General features: G+C 36.8%; 2 protein-coding genes across 3 annotated transcripts; one reads left to right on the top strand and one right to left on the bottom strand.

Moving 5' to 3' along the window:
- Positions 1–235: 235 nt before the first annotated feature.
- Positions 236–14,069, bottom strand: LOC123871344. 2 transcript variants are annotated; one of them, XM_045915104.1, is made up of 5 exons: positions 13,890–14,069; positions 7,659–7,801; positions 6,805–7,052; positions 5,961–6,190; positions 236–275 (listed from the first exon to the last, which is right to left on the bottom strand). In XM_045915104.1, exons 1-4 carry the CDS (start codon positions 13,926–13,928, stop codon positions 5,994–5,996), a joined length of 627 nt encoding a protein of 208 aa, XP_045771060.1. In that variant the 5' UTR covers positions 13,929–14,069; the 3' UTR covers positions 236–275; positions 5,961–5,993. The 2 variants fall into 2 exon arrangements, with proteins under 2 accessions (XP_045771060.1, XP_045771059.1); XM_045915103.1 differs by lacking the exon at positions 236–275 and having other exon boundaries at positions 4,891–6,190.
- A 3,612-nt stretch (positions 14,070–17,681) lies between these two features.
- LOC123871333 lies at positions 17,682–19,014 on the top strand. The gene has a single exon (XM_045915080.1). The coding sequence runs from the start codon at positions 17,794–17,796 to the stop codon at positions 18,982–18,984; it is 1,191 nt and encodes a 396-aa protein (XP_045771036.1). The 5' UTR covers positions 17,682–17,793; the 3' UTR covers positions 18,985–19,014.
- Positions 19,015–20,186: the final 1,172 nt, after the last annotated feature.

The following is a 20,186-nucleotide window of genomic DNA, read 5'->3' as shown; positions in this document are numbered from 1 at the left end:
GTTACAGTAACTAGAAAAGAGCTGATAACTTTCAAACGGCTGAACTGATTTTCTTGGATTATAGCTAAGAACACTCTCGATCAAGCCACCTTTCAAACAAGAAAAACTAAATTAAAATCGGTTCATTCGTTTAGGCGCTACGATGCCACAGACAGATACACAGATACACAGAGACACAGATACACATGTCAAATTAATAACACCTCTTTTTGGCTCGGGGGTTAAAAATATCTACGAACTACGTTTGTATGGAACGAGTGACGGAGAGACCCCTCTTAAGCTTTTTTCATGAATACTTTCTATCTTTGTTGTATCTATTCTACTCCCTTTACAACCTCTCGCACTGCCAAGGATCACTGGTAGAGATCTCTTATAGAGAAACGTGCTTCCCTTTCCACTTTTTCTTTCTTTTTAACCCCCGACCCAGAAAGAGAGGTGTTATAAGTTTGACGCGTGTATCTGTGTATCTGTCTGTGGCATCGTAGCTCCTAAATGAATGAACCGATTTTAATTTAGTTTTTTTCGTTTGAAAGGTGGCTTGATCTAGAGTGTTCTTAGCTATAATCCAAGAAAATCGGTTCAGCCGTTTGAAAGTTATCAGCTCTTTTCTAGTTTTCTTATAGGGGTTTTTGTGTCGGGGGTTTTTTAAATTTTGAGTTATTCTCTCTATTGTTACAATTTTCTGGTACAAAAAAAAAAAACATATTATTATGGGCTTATTGTTGGCCTCTATCTTTGGAAAATATAGGGATCAATATGCATAATAAAGTAAGTAACCTCTGTGTTTAAAGTTTCCCCATATTTTTATTTTTTGTAATACTATAGATGGCTATAAATATATTCAAATAATACAATAAATTATTATTACTTCAAGGCAAGAGTGAAAAGGCATCTTCCAGGCAAAGCACGCTCCTACCGAGACCTTATGATTGCTTGACTATGACTATGACTATGACTTTGACTTTGACTTTTTATTAGGATTCCATAATCCATACCCTAGGGGTGCCAACGGGAACCTATTACTAAGCCACCGGCTGTCCGTCCGTCCGTCTGTTTGTCACGGGCCGTACATCCTGTGAACCGTAATAGGTAGAGAGTTGCAATTTTCACAGTATGTGCATTTCTATTGCCGCTATAACAACAAATAATAAAAATTTCAAAATAGGCACCATGAAAATTTAAAAAAATTACACTTAAGTAAGAGTTATATCATATACTTATATAAGTCGACTCGCACTTGACCAATAACTTGTCGTCAAGCTCAAGCCTAGTTCACAATTCATACTAATATCATAAATGCGAAAGTGTCTGTCTGTCTATCCGTCTGTCTGTCTGTCTGCTACCTTTTCACAGCCTGATTCTGACGAAATTTGGTACAGGATCCATTATATCCATTATATCCCACGGACAGACATAGGCTATTTTTATCCCGGAAAATCAAAGAGTTCCCACGGGATTCCCAAAAACCCATCCACTTAACCGATTTGTATGAAATTTGGTACCGAGGTAGCTTAATGCGTCCCTGTAATTGACATAGGCAACTTTTTATCCCGGAAAATCAAACAGTTCCCACGCGGCCTTTAAAAACCTAAATCCACGCGGACGAAGTCGCGGGCATCCTCTAGTAAATTATAAACCAAAAAATTATAAAAATAATGTGAAAAAATAGAAAACATTTAGAACAAAGAAAAAACATTCCGATTGTTTTCCCAATTTATACAGGTCCAAAACAAAGTGATTGACGGCTAGTAATCTAAATCCAATTAAGGAGAAACAAAACCTAATCAAACCAACATTCGATGGGTAAAACATAAAACATTTCTGCTCTACCGTTTTATTTTTTTGTTTTTCTTTTATCAAAGCTTTGTACAGAATCTCTATTAATTAGTTACCCGACTTTGTAGTTAATTAGTTGTCTTTGTTGATTTATCAGTTCTCTCATAATTCCAAAACTACATAGGTACTCGTTAGATTTCATTGATGATGATGAGATGAGGTGAGGATATTATCTTTGAGTTCCACGTTGAGTTGCGTCCTATGTTATAAATGACGTCATGACAAATACAATATGGCGGATTTAACAAACAAAAATATACAAGGAACCAAAAGGTTCATTGTATATCATGGACTTCCGCAAATTAACGCCTGTTTCTATAATTTAAACCAAAATAATGACAAAACGAATAAGCGAAATGGTAACGAATAAAGAGTGTTTTTAGAAAAAAATGTTTAGGTTTCAGAAATCCTGTATTTCGTATTAAAAAAATTAATGCGAATTATCATCCATCTCATGGCTTAATGGCTAAACCGATATTGAAGACATTTTTTCACACAGACAGCTGATGTCCTGTAGACGGAACTAGGGTTCAAATTAAAAAAAAAATTTTTTTTTTTTTGGTACAATCTTATAAGAGATCTGTGTCCAGCAGTGGACGTGTATCTGTCGATGATGATGAAACTGAGTCCGCCCAAACTAATCCAAAAGCATGGAATCCCTACATCCTATAGAGTGCTCACGTAAAAAGCGTTCATGCGAAAAAGTCGATATTATTGCACGAATCCATTTGTACAATGAATCCTCCCTCCGTCCAATTGCTCCGAAATCCCGCCTGATATTGATACATTTATATTCCAAATGTAACTTGTTCTTGTGAAATGATATAGTAAATTGAATTATTATACCTGGTATCTATTATATAAAATTGAAAAGGTGGAAAGGCGTACAAAACGTAGAAGAAAATGAGATTGTCGCCTAGCAAAGTTTTGCGAACTTTGAAGTTTGATACCACAAAAGTGGTATATTTCTTATGGAACCTACACAGTTTTGTATACCTATCCATTATAGTTTCTTTAATGATAACTTAGGGTCCATTCACACTAACACAAAGTTGAAGCGAATCGAAGGGGGAATCTAAAATTTTAGACAACATATTGACCTCGTATGGCACAAGGTAAGCACGAACTAACAAGAAAGACGAAAAGACGCGCATCTTTTTTTCAGTAGTAATTTAAATGTATAAAATAAGATGAAAAGCTGATTGACTGACTGACTGACGAACTGATTGACTGACTGGTTAATTTATAAACGTCCAGCTCAAATCACTGAACTGCATGTGTGGCATGCAAATAGCTATTATGACGTAGACATCCGCTAAGAAAGGATTTTTGAAAATTCAACCCCTAAGAGGTTCTAATAGGGGGTTAAAAATGTATACTACGCAGACGTAGTCGCGGGCATAAGCTAGTTTGTGAAGGCCGTGGAGATGGAACTGTCAATATGCTATCTATTGACTGTCACTTCTATTCGATTCGACTCTGTCAGTGTGATATCGACCCTGAGGTAAACTACACATAGAAGGATTTGGCTCTTTGTTTAGACAAGAGAAGCTTCTAAATAATAGAATGAAAAAACTCTTATTTCATGAGTGATGTGACATTGCTATCAATCTGTGAATCTGTTATTTTTCCATTCCATAAAATGTCCTTGTAATGAATGGCCCATTTCCCGGTGTCGATTTCCACTAAAAGGGTATCATCTGACACCAGCACACTCCCAAAAGTTGATTTTCACTTACCCTTTGGACAATATTATTATTATCTATCGTATAGATATTCTTTGATTTGCGCATAGTGTCTATGGATACGTATTATTATCATTATCACACTATCACCACAGTTTAACGAAATACTATCACTATCCATATTATAAATGCAAAAGTGTGCTTGGTGGTTTGTCCTTCAATCACGTTGCGACGGAGCAATGGATCGACGTCATTTTTTGCATGGATATAGCTAAACTACTCTCAAACTCTTGGAACTCTTTGATTTTCCGGGGTAAAAATCCCGGAAAATCAAAGAGTTCCAACGGGTTTTTTAAAAACTTGAAGTCGCAGATTATAATGGTGAATGTTTGTGTGTGTGTGTATGTGTTACCCTTTGGCCTGTACGGGAGCTGTGGCTGTGTGCTCGACCGTACCAATAGGGAAATTTCCCAACCGAGCGGTGTTGTGCTCGGTAGCGCCAGCTGGGCCGACGGTAGTACGTTGAAACTTCTATATATAGTTCAATTTGGTAAACGCTCTGTCATTGCGATTGAAAGTTGCGTGTTCTATTTTGAGTTTTTCAATTAGGCTACCCGTGCTGCCATCTAGTGTTTCGAGCGTTGTTGATTCATTGAATTTTAGAAGCGACATCTTCTTGCGAATGTGGCAACCGCTACAGGCCCAAAAATTTCGCTACTCAGTGTCACCAACAGAAGTCGCTGATGAGTGATTGCACAAGCAGCAGTGAAGGAGCATTCATAGCCACAGCCACGCCACAACCACTCTGCTAACAGTGAATGATTGAGCAGAAGCAATATTTTTCATTAAAGTATCTTACTAGAAAATAATACTCAATCCTATTCAGATATTCAGAAAAAGCTTCATTGGAAACCAAATAAAATTAAAACACCCAAAGTCAATACGGCGAGACATGGCAGATCAAAATGCAGACGCAATAACTACCAGCTGCTCAGGCGTCTGCATAATGCACAGGATACCTAGGCACTTGATTTTATGTATCGGAAAAATAATTGAATTGAATTTCTAATTCAATACTTTGACCCAAAACCAAGGTTTTGGGTCAAAGTTCTACAACAATTTACCAAAATTTCAGGTTTGCAACACACTTAGCCTATGAGCTAGAAAACTGTGTGATACGCGGACAGACAGACAGACAGCAGAGTGACATTAATAGGGCTCCGTGTTTACCCTGTTGGTTACGGAACCCTAAAAAGGGATATTAGACTTATTAATTGGTATTTTTCTTTAAATCGGACCCATAGAACCCATAGATAACATACTTAGTGGTCGGACCCAATAAATAAATTCGTGAAATAAAACAGACTGCAAGTTTTGAAATAAATAATATATTTTAAAATTAACATATCAAAATATTGCACACATTTCAAACCACAAACTTAAATTAAAGACTGGTCATTTTTCGATGAAAATTAATTCTATGGCACTAAATACAAACATTAATTAATTTTAATTAAACTATCACACGTCAATATTAAATAAACTATCTAGGTTAATAAGGTTGAGATTACCTTTTTATGATAACTACCACAAAGTATCTATTTACAGATTATTTTTGTCCTAAAAAAAATGACAGATACTGCATTAGATACTAACGCCATCCGATCTCTATTCTCTACACACCTGCATCACTAATTTAATTCATCATCATCATTGTTAACCGATAGACGTCCAAGCTCCACTGCTGGACATAGGTGTCTAGTTGGGACTTCCACACGCCACGGTCTTGCGCCGCCTGAATCCAGCGGCTCCCTGCGACTCGTTTGATGTCGTCTGTCCATTTAGGTAGGGATCTTGCAAAGCTGCGTTTTTCGTTGCAAGGTCCGTTTGGCGAATGACATGAAATGGTACAAAGGCTTGCACTTTGTAATTTTTAAATAAAATAATAATTATAAATGTATTAAAAATAAAAAGATAATAACTGATAATTAGAGACCGGATTATATGCAACATAAAAAGCTTGCATATGCATGAACTGCCAATATATGGCAACATTAAATAGTAAAAAAATTGAAGTATTTATGTATTGCACAAATATGCATCATCACAAGATTTTTGGTAAAATCCTACTAAATTATTATAAACGCGAAAGTATTGTATGGATGGATGTATGATGGAAATAATAGTGATGTTTGTTACTCTTCCACGCAAAAACTACTGGATGTGTTTGGCTGAAATTTGAAATGGAGTTAGATTGATACATAATATGCCACTTTTTATTCCGGAAAATCAATGAGTTCCCAAAGGATTTTTAAAAACCTATATCCACGTGAACAAAGTCGCCGGCATCAGCTAGTATGAAATAATCTATATAGATGGGCCAAATATGCAAATATGCATGCAATTGAATATAGCCCGGTCTCTAATATTAAACATTACTTAAACACACAGTAATTAAATCTAGAATAGTATTTAGTTGGTGGGTTTACTGGACGAGGAGAAAAACGCCACAATACCCCCGTATATCAATTGTATGATGCTTCCCACAATCTCCAGGAAGTATACAATGGGGCTGGCTCTGGTTTTGTCCACGTCTTCAACGCTGTCGTCCACGTCATCGAAGCCGAAGGTCTCGTCATCATCGCTGATCTCGTTGGTGGTGTCATTACCTGGAAAATAGTAGAGGAAAATATAAGCTATACTTAATCATTATTGCTAAATATCACGGAGTAAGGGTGGTATGTTACTATCTCCTAATGTGCATATACCTACTATACCTACTGGAACTATATTAGAACGCTAAAAAAAACGTAGATAGGAGATAGTACTGATAATTACTGATAAGATAGCACAAAAAAACGCAAAAATAATCCTGTATTTTTAAAGTTCACAGTGTGTTACAAATAAAAAATCTGACTGACGCTAAAGATTACGTACGAACGTTGCGTAGATAGATGCCGCAGAGTCAATGCCACGTCGAAAGCAGGCAATCGACCCCGAGTATTAGCTATACATGGCAGGTTTGAAAAAAACTTGTAAAATTTGAACCACTAAAACTACAAGACCGTATAAGTCAAATGGTTTTTGGTAATGGATTGTGCTTTGGTAGTATGATAATAGCGCTAAGTTTTTGTTAGCGTTCTTATTACATTCTGTATAGTAGCACTAGGCCACCAATACCAGAAAAAAGTGAATGCATAGAAGGGGGAAACCCAGTCATATACGTTCAGCCTTTCTCTATTGAAGAGAAAGCTTTTGACTATCAGTAGGATATTTATCTTACCATCAAGCTTCTCAATCTTTCCACTGGGCAAATAACTGGAATACAGTGTCAGTTTCTCTGGTTTCTTATCCATCCTGCGAAGTGCCTCTGAGGATAACTCTTCTACTTCCTTATCGAGAGAGATGTCGTTGTCTACTGGTTTCTGGTTTGCTTTCGAGACGGTTTCCGGGTCGTCTAAAATCTCTATTTTGTCCCATGGTTTGGTTGTGGTTGCCTTTTCTGTTTTGTTCTTTCCATAGCCGAGGAAGCTGGAAATAGAAGGAGAAACTTTAATTAATAAAACAATTTTGTTAATTTTAATTTCTTCTCCATCTATGGCAGGAACAATAGTTAAAAAAAAAAATATTAGCCATGCTAATCATGAGTTGTAGAACCAGTAGCAATTCCTACATAGTTAGTGACTATGTCTCAGGTTTATGTTATCCTTGGCAACACGTTCGAAGACTTTGGACTTCAAGCACTGGGAAATTTTGACATAAAAAGTGGTGTTATACTTGGGCACCCAGCTGATCTAAACATTTTAACTTGGAACTTGATAGTCTACTGGGATTAAAACTTTGATAGCGTGATTCAGGCTTCACAGTGAGTGCCTGAAAATACTTGTAGTGCCATCTAGTGAGGTCGTTGTGAATTGCTTGCCATCTTAGGTTCATATCGTGTAAGCCGGTGGAATTCCGGCTTAAAGATCGTCACCAGGGTACAAAGTTGCCCTGCGCCCCACCCGGGTAAGGAGGCCATGCTTCAAGGCCCGTACGGGGGTACGGGCCTTGGCCGTGTCAGCCAAACAGAGAAGACCCGCACTACTCATATCGCGTCATCATGACGGCCACAGAAAAAAGGGAGTATTATAGTACCTGTATATGGGAGAGGTGATTTTCTCAGCCAGGTTGTTGGCGATCTGACGGTACACGTCGACGTTGGTGCCACCCTTGTCGTACACGCTCACCACCGACTCCTGCGCCTCGGGCAGGCCGCGGGGAGAGCATTCCTGGCATGCCTGGAACGTGGGAAAATATAGGTACTTTCAAAATTAGTTAAAATACGATTGAAACGACCCGTTTCCAGGGTTTTATTCAAGTAAAAGTTTTATTCAACCTTTTATTCATTATTTTCTCACAAGAAAACCCCTACCATTAAGTAATCAATTAAAAGGGATAACAACCTTGAGCAATGGAGACATACTAGACATACCAGAGAAAGTAATTATAACAAGTGACAGGATAAACCTTTTTTTGACTGCAATCTAACCTGGTGGTAAGTGATGATGCAGTCTAAGATGGAAGCAGGCTAAACGGAACGCTTAATGGCTCGGCTCGGCTTTGCCGGTAGGGTGATAACTAGCCACAGCCAAAGCCTCCCACCAGATCATACCAGAAAAGAAATTATAAAATTCAAAACCCCGCCGGGAATCGAACGCGGGACCTAATAAGACCACAGTCAAAACCTAAGTACGTTAGTAAGCGATTACTTTTTGATGCCTTGACCTTAGTTCGGCCTATTCCTACTTATTACTTGCATGTATAGTGATATATTAATCTTCAAGGAATCCTTGAGGATTAGATTTACCTATATCCCATTAATACTATAGTAGGTATTGAACTAGGTTAATCTATCAACTTCGACTCTAAGCACGTCTGAATGTTATTGTCTATACGCTGTAGTTGCAGAAACTGCGCCAATGTTCTGAGTTTGGCCATTAGATTACTTCCTTCCGTTTCGTGAAGCGCAAACTGAAATTCAGAGCTTTGAGCGCACTTCATATAAGATTTGCAATGCACCTTGAATTTCTTTGAATTTCTTAATCTTGAATTTCCCATAATTTTTCTTTAAAAATAGTTTTTATTTAGCAATTTATTTCACGATTTATTTGAAATACTTTCATTATTTGAAAGGTACTTTAAAACAAAATATTGTGACAGCTGTGCTCCTTTCCAATTTGCTTAACACCACTTTTCCTGTAATTGTATTAAAACAAAAAATATTCACTCTCGCTGCGCTCACTTTTATTTGTATTAATTTTTATCTTATTTTTTTTTGTTTTATTTTTTATCAAAAGCCGAAATTCCACTGAAATTTTCAAAGACTCCTGAATGGATTCGGAAAAAATTTACCCTGATTCTATGCACTAACGCAAAGCATTGGCGGTTCCTCTGATACTACAAATATTCAGGGACGCTGGTAATCATTCATCATCAGGTGACTCGTTTGTTAGTTTATTCCTTTCATTCATTCATTCTATTCATATAAGAGTGGATAGGCACCTTCTAGGTAAACGCGTCCCATCTTAGACCACATCATCACTTTCCATCAGGTGTGATTGTGGTCAAGCGCTTGCCTATAGTGCAAAAAAAAACTATTATTTTGCTGTAGTTTTATGTAACGTCCATTATAGCAATGCGATGCATTTGTTTTGAACACCATAGACCTATAAAAACATTACAAAAAGGGATATTCCATATACAACCGATTCCAAATCAATCATAATAAACACCGCCGATAACTAATAAAACAATAACACATAATAATAGTGCAATAAACCCTAAATGTGTCATTGTTAGCACCAAGTATGAAGACTACGTGTGCCGACTACACTGATCTGACATTGACGCGAGACCAAGGCGTCACGTCTTTGATTTGGGTCTGTGGTGGCTGTTGAATATTAATTGTTATCTTAGACCTATCTAGCAACTGGGTATTATAAAACAATATACTTATGTACCTACTGCCTAGAAGTTCCTTAAAGTAAGCAATTTCCCAGCAAGTGAGAGAAAAGTTCTTTACGCCGAGTGCAAGCGGACTAAAATTACTGCTTTTTATGCTCTTGGGCATAAAAGTGTGGTAACTTTAGTGTCTGAGCCTAGCCTCCTATGCTACTATGCTCTCCTGGTAATTTAGGTATTCATGTAAGCATGACGTAAGCTTCGTTTAGTGTCCAAAGTGGCGTAGTGTGGATATATCGGATTATTTGGCGTCTTTTTAAAACTCAAAAGACATCTGACCTTGTACCTGTGCAGTGGGTGATTTATAGATTTATGGATAGAACAGTACGTACCTAAGGACCAGAAGAGATGAAGTATGATAGTTAGCTCAGCCACAGGCCGTTGTCGCGTACGGTCTCACGTTTTTTTTTTAAAAAGAAAATTAGCAATGCTAATCATGACGAATACAGGGAGTATTCGTCATGATCCTCGTTGATCCTCGTTCGCCTCGCCTCGTTCGTGAAGCTTGTGCCAGGAGTGGGAACGACAATTAGTGCAACGGGTGGGGTTTGAACCGCCGACCTTTCAGAATTCAGTCCGCTCCTCAACCGTTAAGCTATCGAGGCTTTTATTATGTGGGTACATCGCAAATCGCAATCGAAGCGAAAAGTAGAGACCCTGGACTAAAACCTATTCATACAGTTAGATTCTATAGACTCCCTTGCTATCGTTCAGGAGGCTAAACATTTCGTATGAAACGCCTCGTTTTAGTTCCTTGTTGAATAATCTACTACTTTACAGTATCTATTTAATTTAACGTGTAGTAATTAACACTAAAACATTAACACTAAAAAGTATCAATTAACTGTTATCAGATCACTTAACTGTTTTAAATAAAATCTTATCACAGTGTTTTTAATTAAGGAAGCACAAATTGATAAAATGATTAGGTTGTCAACCTGAGGTACTTAAACGCAATGAACAGTTTCTGTGTTGAATCTGCTGCAATCAGACCTGATGGCAAGTGATCATGCAGCCTAAGATGGAGAGCGCTTGCCCAGAAGATGCCTATTCACTCTTGACTTGAAAATACCTATATTAAAGTGGAGGGGAAAACTGATGCCGGAAGGGCGGTCCATATCCTATTGGTCAATAAGTAAAATTATCGATAAATAACTGAAAATAAATGTTCTGATTAAATAATATTTATTATTATTAAATGTTGTATTACCCATAAAATCCTGATGGGCATACTTAATTGATTAGTTTCTAGTTACATTGAATTCTTGATTTTCACGGTAGGATTAAGATTAAATTAAATTTTAACATAACTAGATCTGTCAACAACAAGCAAAGCCGGGATAGAAACTTAAGAGGGCTCTCTCCGTCACTCGTTTCCACTCGTTTCATACAATCGTAGTAACAGAAATCTGGAAAACCACAGACATAGATATTAGTTTCTAGAATATGTCTGCAAAATTTCATGGACTTTGGTTGCTTATTATTCAAATGAAATTGGAACTACGATTGTATGAAACGAGTGGAAACGAGTGACGGAGAGAGCCCTGTTAAAATTTTGACTGTATTAGGTTCCCTTTATAACGAAATTCAATTTTCGTCTAAGCTGCAACCTCTATTTTTTCAGAGTTTTCGAAGAAAATATAAAAAATTAGACTTTATACTTTGACGTAAGATTTTTTACAGCTCCTATCTCCTGTTACCTGTTATCTCCCAAAGCCACCATGATCCAAACTTCATAGTCGCCGATCGTTCCCCGGAATGGTTAATAAAGGGTTCCTTGGTACGCGTGCGTATTAACGCAACACGCTAACGCAATACGCACAAAAAGACTATTTCACAGATCACAGGTAGCATGTGAAAAACCACGTGATAAAACTTACAGAAATCACTGCAAGTAGAAATTTCTCCAAATGAAAATGATTTAAAAATAGCAATGATGTCCAATCTCTAATACGCATCAAGGAACTCCTACCTTTATTGATCCGTTTTTTTCTGAACAATGATCAAGACCTAAACGAAAAAAGTACCCAAGACGACAATCATTGACCTACTCAATCACAAGCTAACTAAATATCGAACGATTTATCTGATCGATAATAAAATAATTAAGTAATTTTAAATGTAGTATGGGAGGGCTTTTTCTAACAAGTGTAAATTAAAAATTTAGGTATAACACCCCTGACAAGTGAAGGTTACAGTAACTAGAAAAGAGCTGATAACTTTCAAACGGATGAACCGATTTTCTTGGATTATAGCTAAGAACACTCTCGATCAAGCCACCTATCAAACAAAAAAAACTAAATTAAAATCGGTTCATTAGTTTAGGAGCTACGATGCCACAGACAGATACACAGATATACAGATACACAGATACACACGTCAAACTTATGACACCCCTCTTTTTAGGTCGGGGGTTAAAAATCGTATTAGTTGGCAAAATTAGTTTGATCATCATCATGATTAACTCATCGCCGGCCCACTACTAAGCACAGGTCTCCTCTTAGAATGAGAAGGGCTTAGACAATAGTCCGCCACGCTGGCCAAGTGCGGATTAGCAGACTTCACTAGCACTAACATTATGGAGAACTCTCAGGAATGCAGGTTTCCTCACGATGTTTTCCTTCACCGTTAAAGCAAGAATAGGTACTTAATTGCTTAAACGCTCATGGCTCCGAAAAGTTTAAAGGTACGTGCCCGGGATCGAACTGCCAACCTTCTGAATAGAAGTAAACCTAAAATCATTGACGACCCGACTCCATAGACCTCTAAATATCATTAGCGATTCAAAAACCGCGTCCATAGACCTTGAAAATGACAGAATCATCTATGCCTATCAGATTGCAGTGAGCAAGTAAATGTCAAGTGCCCAAGTAATGCGAAAATAAAGTGTTCATTATGAAATAACAGTCGTTTTCGCGCGTTCAATCTATTTGTTAGACATCGATTGCAACACTGCTTTGACTGATACTTTGAGAATTTTGTTTTTTATAGATTTAGATACGGCCGAAATTGATAATAATAATAATCAATCCCATCTCAAAAAATACCTACTCCATTTTTATATTATGTAATAAAAAATGGAAATATATTTGTCGTTTATGCCTTGTGACGTCATTGATACAGCGTGACATTAAAATCATGTTTTTTATTTAGGCACAATGCTATGTAAGTTTTCACCAATTGATATGTGTATTGTGTATCCGATATTTATTATAATAAAGAGTAGATACACCTATGTAATAAGTCCTACCTACATTTACACTACCTTAGAACACCTATATTAATAAAAAATATGACCGGTTTTATGGGTAATAAATTAATGATCGCATAATTTTATTATGTCATTTGCGTTAGTAAGCAAGTAGGTATTTACCTATTATTATTTGTAATCAATGCGTACATAATCTTCAATGGTTTATAATTTATAGGTACCAAAATATTTTTTTTACGCTATTATTATGATAACTGTTCGAGGCTAATTTTATATTAACAAATCATGACAAATTAATTACATTATGATTACATTAAGGGTAATGGTAATGCACGGGTCTTTTCTCAGAATGAAAAGGGTTTGACCAGCGTGGTGGACACCACGCTGGCCAAGCCCTTCTCATTAATTTGTCATGGTTTGTCAAGTGCGGATTGGCAGACTTCACACACCTTTGAGAACATTGTAGAAAACTCTCAGGCATGCAGGTTTCCATCCTATGACAGTGCGAATCAGTTCCACATACCCGCTTTTATGCGGGATGCGTGAGCGCAATTCCCTAACGAACAAAAAGGTTTCCTGACGATGCTTTCCTTCACCGTTAAAGCAATTGCTTAAAACACACACATCTCCGAAAAGTTAGAGGTCGTGTCTGGGATGCACCCCCGACCTCTTCTTCTCAATCTGAGAGGAGACTTGTGCTCAGTAGTGAGCCGGCGATGGGTTAATGATGATGAAAGCTAATGCCGCTAGTCTCTACCGCCGTAAGGAAAAAAGCCTTTCAGCTTACGTTTTTTTTTTGTACTAAGTTTTTGGTCAGTATTCAATACCTATAGTACCTACTTGACAGGACGAGATAGCAATCGGGGGTATGAGGTGGGGAGACACCCCGCACTAGGTATATACCCTATACCCTAGGTATAGGTTTTCTTGACAGACATGATAGAGGGACAGAGGAACAGACAGACAGACAGACATACAGAAAGACAGACGGATAACAAAGTGATCCTGTAAGGGTTCCGTTTTTCCTTTTGAGGTACGGAACCCTAAAAACAGGTGCGTACCTAGGATCGGACCCCGGAACCCCAAATTGGAGGTCCACATTTTGGGTACCTACATGATTAAATAAATAAATAAAAAATTATAAACATACATACCAACAATCCAAAAGCAAGTAAAACCAAGACACGCGCCATTTTCTATACTTTTTTATATTTTTTCAGTATTTGAAGATTTTCCTAAGAAAATGTATTTTCTTATTCTTTTCGGCTTTCCGTTTGAAGCGCCAGAGTCTGTAGAGGCGGGCGGCGCGGGCGCACATCGGCTCGGTAGTGTTTGACAGATAAACGGCATCTATAGGATGTGCATACTTTCCGAAATGGCAGGAAAATTGTCAAAGACGCGACGTGGAAGAGTGACAATGCTTCAAATAAATGACTTTATTTTAAATACATATCATAAAACGGCGATAGCCATTAGCCTAGTGGTTTATACATCTGCCTTCTATTAGGGAGATCGGTGGTTCGATCCCGGGCACTCTCTAGGTACAGTATGTCATAGCCTAGTTAAGAGGTCTTTTAAGCAATTACATATCACTTGCTTTAACGATGAAGGAAAACATCGTGAGGAAAGCTGCATGCCTTAGCTCTCCACAAAGTTCTAAAGGGTGTGTGAAGGGCCAGCGTGGTGGACTATACCTAAACCCTTTTCATTCTTAGAGGAAGGAGGCGAGCCTGTGGCGATGGGTTGAAATGCTCATAATGATAAGGAAGAATTTAGTCAAAAAACTTTATGGACATCGATTACAACGAAGTATATAGTATGCGACAGGTCGAGATGGCAATCAGGATATGAGGCAAGGAGTCACCCGCGCTATCTTGCACCGGCACAAGGATTAGTTAAATGATAAGAAAGCTTGGGAATGAAATGCCAAACAGCTTTGATAGTTCTAATAAGGTGGTGATAATAACAAGTGTAAATTAAAAATTTAACACCCCCGACAAGTGAAGGTTACAATAACTAGAAAAGAGCTGATAACTTTCAAACGGCTGAACCGATTTTCTTGGATTATAGCTAAGAACACTCTCGATCAAGCCACCATTCAAACAAAAAAAAAACTAAATTAAAATCGGTTCATTCGTTTCGGAGCTACGATGCCACAGATACACAGATACACAAATACACAGATACACAGATATACACATCAAACTTATAACACCCCTCTTTTTGGGTCGGGGGTAAAAAAGAAAACTGAGTTTGCTGTGTGCCTCAGACATAGGCGCGTTTGCAACCCTTGAAGCTTTGCTTTTAAGTTTACGTAATATCACCAGACATCATTGCAAATTCAGCAATTTAAAATGGAAAGAGTGCAATTTGAATAATTAATGATTTAACTTTGACTTTATGTAATAAAAGTTGTGCAGATGACTTTTTGATTCTAGAACCCTTTTCCGAATGACCGTGATATCAGCGTATCAAAAGAAAATATTTCTTATCAGTGTCTGTAAATCTCACAAACATGGCCACCGCAGTAGGCTGCGTCCTTAACAACCGTACTGCGGTCGAATAATCAATTAGACACACCACTGAAGCCATTCATACCCACCACACTTACTTAAGCAAGTACTTAAGCCTAAATTATACCTACAGTACCTGCCTGGTACGACTCTACTATTGAAATTCGGCAAATGATTCGAGTTTGGACTACGGTAGTTCTGCAATCGGTATTCTACAAATCAACTGGCCATACTATTCGGGATCATCGATGTTCGGGTTACGGTGTTAGACGAATTGCTGGCAGACGCGACGTTCTGTGTTAGGCTATGTTCAGATGGCTGAATTGTAACGCGCGTTTTCAAATCGCGCGCTTAGACATCCTAATATATACCTAGCAACCGTTCACATGCGCGCGCGTTAACGCGCGTCAGCGGGCGTCAACGCGGCGCTCAGAGAAAAAGTTTTTAGACGCAGACAATTTCTTTTTCTATATTTTTCTTTATTATATAACCACAATATAATAGCCTCTTCCACGTCCATTTTCTACGTTCTACCGAACTAGACTGACGAGTACTCTCGCAACGCGCATTAGCGCTCATCATCTGAACTCTCTTCAAAGATCGCGCGTTGACGTTACATGTGAACATGGCCATAGCCCTTCCTGTGGTGTATTAGTCAATATAACCTGGAAAACCACGAGTTCCCGCAGATTTTTTAAAAACCGGCCACGTGCGAATCAGACTCGCGCACTGAGGGTTCTTTACTCGGGTATTTTTTCCAACATTTTGCACGATAAATCAAAAACTATTAAGTAAGTATACATTAAAAATAAATAAAAATCTGTTTTAGAATTTACAGGTACCCAGTTGGTATGTTATCTTAATTTAATTTTTTTTAATGATGTAAGTTGTAACCACAAATTCGGGGTTTCAGATTTATTCCTGTACTTGTGCTATAAGACGGTATGTCTAACCTGCCAAACTTCATGATTCTAGGTCAACGGGAAGTACCCTATAGGTTTCTTGACAGACAGACAGACAACAAAGTGATCCTACAAGGCTTCCGTTTTTCCATTTGAGGTACGGAACCCTAAAAACCATACCCACGCCTTATACGATTACATTATTGTCTTACGATACGATAGTCGTAGGCCAAGTAATTCGCGACATTAGTCATTTGTCGAATCACGATGTTGGAGCCGTACCAATAGTAAGTCCGCACTGCAAATTTTCACCGCGCGATTTTGTCTGCTAAATTCTGTCACATTTTTTTTTCTTACCATAAAGCTCCATTATATAATGGTAGCTTTATTCTTACTACGATCTAGCCTATGGGCTAGTAAGCAATTTTATTCTAGCTTAAACTTCTACTTATGAATAATTTCTAAATCTAATTTCAGTCCAATAACTGTCCTTAGTTTATTCTAATATGCTTACAGTCAACTATGTTATTGTGACCTAGATAAATTCTGTGACATAACGGAAATAATTTACTGTATGAAGTCGCACGCACGCGCGATAAAAATATACGCGCGAACGTCTTCATACAATTTCCATGTCAATTCTGCGGAAAAAACGAAACGGTAAAACGGAACGGCATTCAGAACCAGTGGTAAATTATTTTGACGATTCAAAAGCACTAAAAGTTTAGGTATTTGAATAAAAATTGTATTCTATTCCATTCTATTCTAAATTCTGTAATTTCGCAGTGCGGACTTACCCTTTTTTATGCCGATACAAGTTAGCCCTTGACTGTACCTCACCTGTAATCACATCATCAGTGATAAGATGGAAGCGGGACAACTTGGGACAAATAATACAACTTAGAAAGGCTACTTACTTTTTATGCTGCGAAATTCGGCCAGGAATAATACCTACCTCATTGGCTACGACTAAATCGAATAAAGTGGTAAATAGTAGTCCTTAAAAATCTCAAGCTCATAAGACTTTGGACTTAGGCGGTAGGTAGGTACCTACTTACAATAATTACAGGTAGTCAATGTAATAAACTGTAGAGTCAATGTACTTTCTGGAACTCGTAAATTTAAAAAAAAATTGTATAATATAAGTTTCTAGCAATGAATTAACAAGGTCTTTTAATAACGAATTCAGAATAAAGTAAATAAATAAAATATCATTATTTCCACGGAATATTTCAAACCTTCTAGGAAATTAACTACGACAGCGCCATCTATATAATCTCTTTATAACTACGTTGATTTCAGACATAAATAGTGCTACTCACTGATAGATGTCGCTAACTACTTTATGAAAAATAATTAAATATTGTATTAAATAGTTATTTTATTAATTATTAATAAAAATAACATCTGGAAATAGTGATAATATATTTTCAAAACAAGGTTTTATTTATAGCGTTAAATAAAATTAAATCTCTTTTGAAATTAGAAATGACAGCGCAATTCGGAACGTAAGTTGCTTGTTGCCATGGAAACGCAAAAGTCAAAACAAAAATACGACGAGTGATGTTTCGAATTCGAATTTGTTATTAGAAAACAAGACAAATAAATCAACATTAAGTTTTATTCACGGTTTAAGGAATACGATGTTAAAAACCAATAAAACTCCGCCTAAAATATGTTGTGAACGTTACAGAAAACACTTGCGAGCTTTCAACAGCTTTGACAAAAATGTTTTCAGAACTGTGAAAAAGGTCATTGTTTCGAAGAAAATTTACTCTGCAAGAAACGACAAAAGCTTTTCTACAGGTGTTCTAAGCAGCTACAAAGGCACTAAAGTCACTACACCCAAGAAAACTGCTAAATCTGACTTAATTTTTGATAAAAACATGACTTGCAATGAAGAGCTGGATATCTGTAACAATTGTGGTGATGTTGCTTCTAACTCGGGAATGATCCCAAAATCAGGCAGAAATGGACCTCAAAATCGTATAAAAAGTGTATCTAGACATAAATTTACAGATAAAAGCCTAAATATTAGAAGTAGTACAAATAAATCTTCTACTAAAATTAACAGTGAAAATAAACCAATACAACAATATTATAGAAATGAGAAGTTTAATCAGTCGTCCGACTCTATTTATACCACAGATAATAATAATATAAAAAAGCTTTCCAAAGTATCGCTCAACACAATAATTGAAAATCCAGAAAAGGTGTCCGATACTGAGTCAACTATTTTTGAAATATATCCTGAGAAATTTGGAGAGGCAGTAGGTTTCACGGATCCAGATGACAAGGAAACTATAGAACAGCTAAAATTATTCAGAAAAAATAATTATTTTGAATGCCATTCAGTCAAATCTAGGATCTATTCAAAAGGTAGTGTTACAAGTTTGAATAACCATAAATGTGTGTACAGATTCTATTTGAATGACAGATTATTTCCTGTACCGCTAAACACAGACCATCAAGAAAATATTAGATGTATTGAATGCCATCTACCTTTAGAAAAATATTGTGAAAATTCACATATAAACGGTACAGTGCAGGCTAAAGTAAAATTGAATGGCAAAATTCAAGATATGCTACTAATGTTGCCAGTTAAAAACTCCCTCATTGTTAAAGAGAGGCGAAAAGTATCTAAAGTTGACAAAGATTATGATTCTCTCTATTTTGGTATAATAAAATTGGATTTGAACGGAAATTCAAAGTTCAATAGAAATTTGCCTAGCGACTCTTTGGCTTTGAAATACCAGAAAGGATATAAAGAATTGACTGTGAATAAGAAGTATGAGTATGATTGTGTTGGAAACAATGATATTATTATTGTTTAATTTGTATTTACTTACTATGTATAAAAATACTTCACTAATAAAAATACTTTACTTACCACATATAAAATAAAATAAATAAATAAATAAATGTATTTTCGGAATGTAAAATGTTACCTAAGAATGTATTTTTATTTTGAGTAGCCTGACTCTCTGTTTCATATACCTAAATCCTAGGCGGACGAAGTCGCGGACATCAGCTAGTAATTTTGTAAAATGAAAAAATATACTATTACTTTTTTTTACTAGAGGTAAACTATAGAAGCCAAAAAGTACCTGATTATTTCTTAGAAAATACACATTTAAGTGGACTCATTTGGTTAAAAAATTCTAAGGTTGCAGTTTTACTGTATGACCTCTTACACTAGCTCCTTTTATTTCTTTTAAACAACTATTTTAGCACTTTGGCATTGGATGCAACATTAATATTTTAATTTAATCGTTGTTTTGGAACAATTCCATTTCTGGAATAGGTAGTTATTGGATGCTATTATTCATACTGCTAATATGAATAATAATAGGGGTCATCTTTTATTACTTCTGAAAAGATAACACAACGGATGCAGTGTAGAAACTAATAAAAGCTAAAAAAAGATTGCTTAGACTTAAGATACCGTTAAAAGGAGACAGCGTTATTTTGTTGGCATTTTATCTTGCTCTAACTGAGGCTAAGTCTGAGCAAAGTCAAGGTACGCTCTAAAGATTTTAACCATAGACTGCATCATCACTTACCACCAGGTGAGATCACAGTTACGAGCTAAGTAATGGAATAAAAAAAATTACATCAAGAAATCAAGGCATCATTATGTGGTCAGCTTAAAACGCATTGAAAAGTTTGAGGCGTGTGCCCGGAATCGAACTCCCGACCTGCCGAATAGGAGGCGGATGTTTTGACCACTAAGCTATCACACCTTTTATCGACTGTACATAGTTTATCTTATCTAGTTGCCATTTACATGATTTGCAATACTAAATATTCATGAATATCGTAATAAAATTATCCATCCATACTATCCATACTAATCCATACTGATATTATATATGCGAAAATGTGTCTGTCTGTCTGCTAGCTTTTGACGGCCCAACAGTTTAAAAGTTTTAAAGACCCATCCGTGTAAGGTACAGAGTAACGACCGGTACAGAGTACAGAGTACGACCCGGTAATTGACATAGGTAACTTTTATCCCGGAAAATCAAACAGTTCC

Source organism: Maniola jurtina, chromosome 13, assembly GCF_905333055.1.
Source record: "Maniola jurtina chromosome 13, ilManJurt1.1, whole genome shotgun sequence".
NCBI lineage: Eukaryota > Metazoa > Arthropoda > Insecta > Lepidoptera > Nymphalidae > Maniola > Maniola jurtina.
The sequence above is the reverse complement of the archived record's forward strand: the minus strand, read 5'-3'. Positions and strand labels throughout refer to the sequence as shown.

Coding starts and splice junctions, on each gene's coding strand:
- LOC123871344 (XM_045915104.1), bottom strand. CDS start 13,928: ATGGCGCGTGTCTTGGTTTTACTTGCTTTTGGATTGTTG. Junction 7,053..7,658: donor ATCACCTCTCCCATATACAG/GTACTATAATAC, acceptor TTCTATTTCCAG/CTTCCTCGGCTATGGAAAGA. Junction 6,191..6,804: donor AAAGATTGAGAAGCTTGATG/GTAAGATAAATA, acceptor ACTATTTTCCAG/GTAATGACACCACCAACGAG.
- LOC123871333 (XM_045915080.1), top strand. CDS start 17,794: ATGTTAAAAACCAATAAAACTCCGCCTAAAATATGTTGTGAACGTTAC.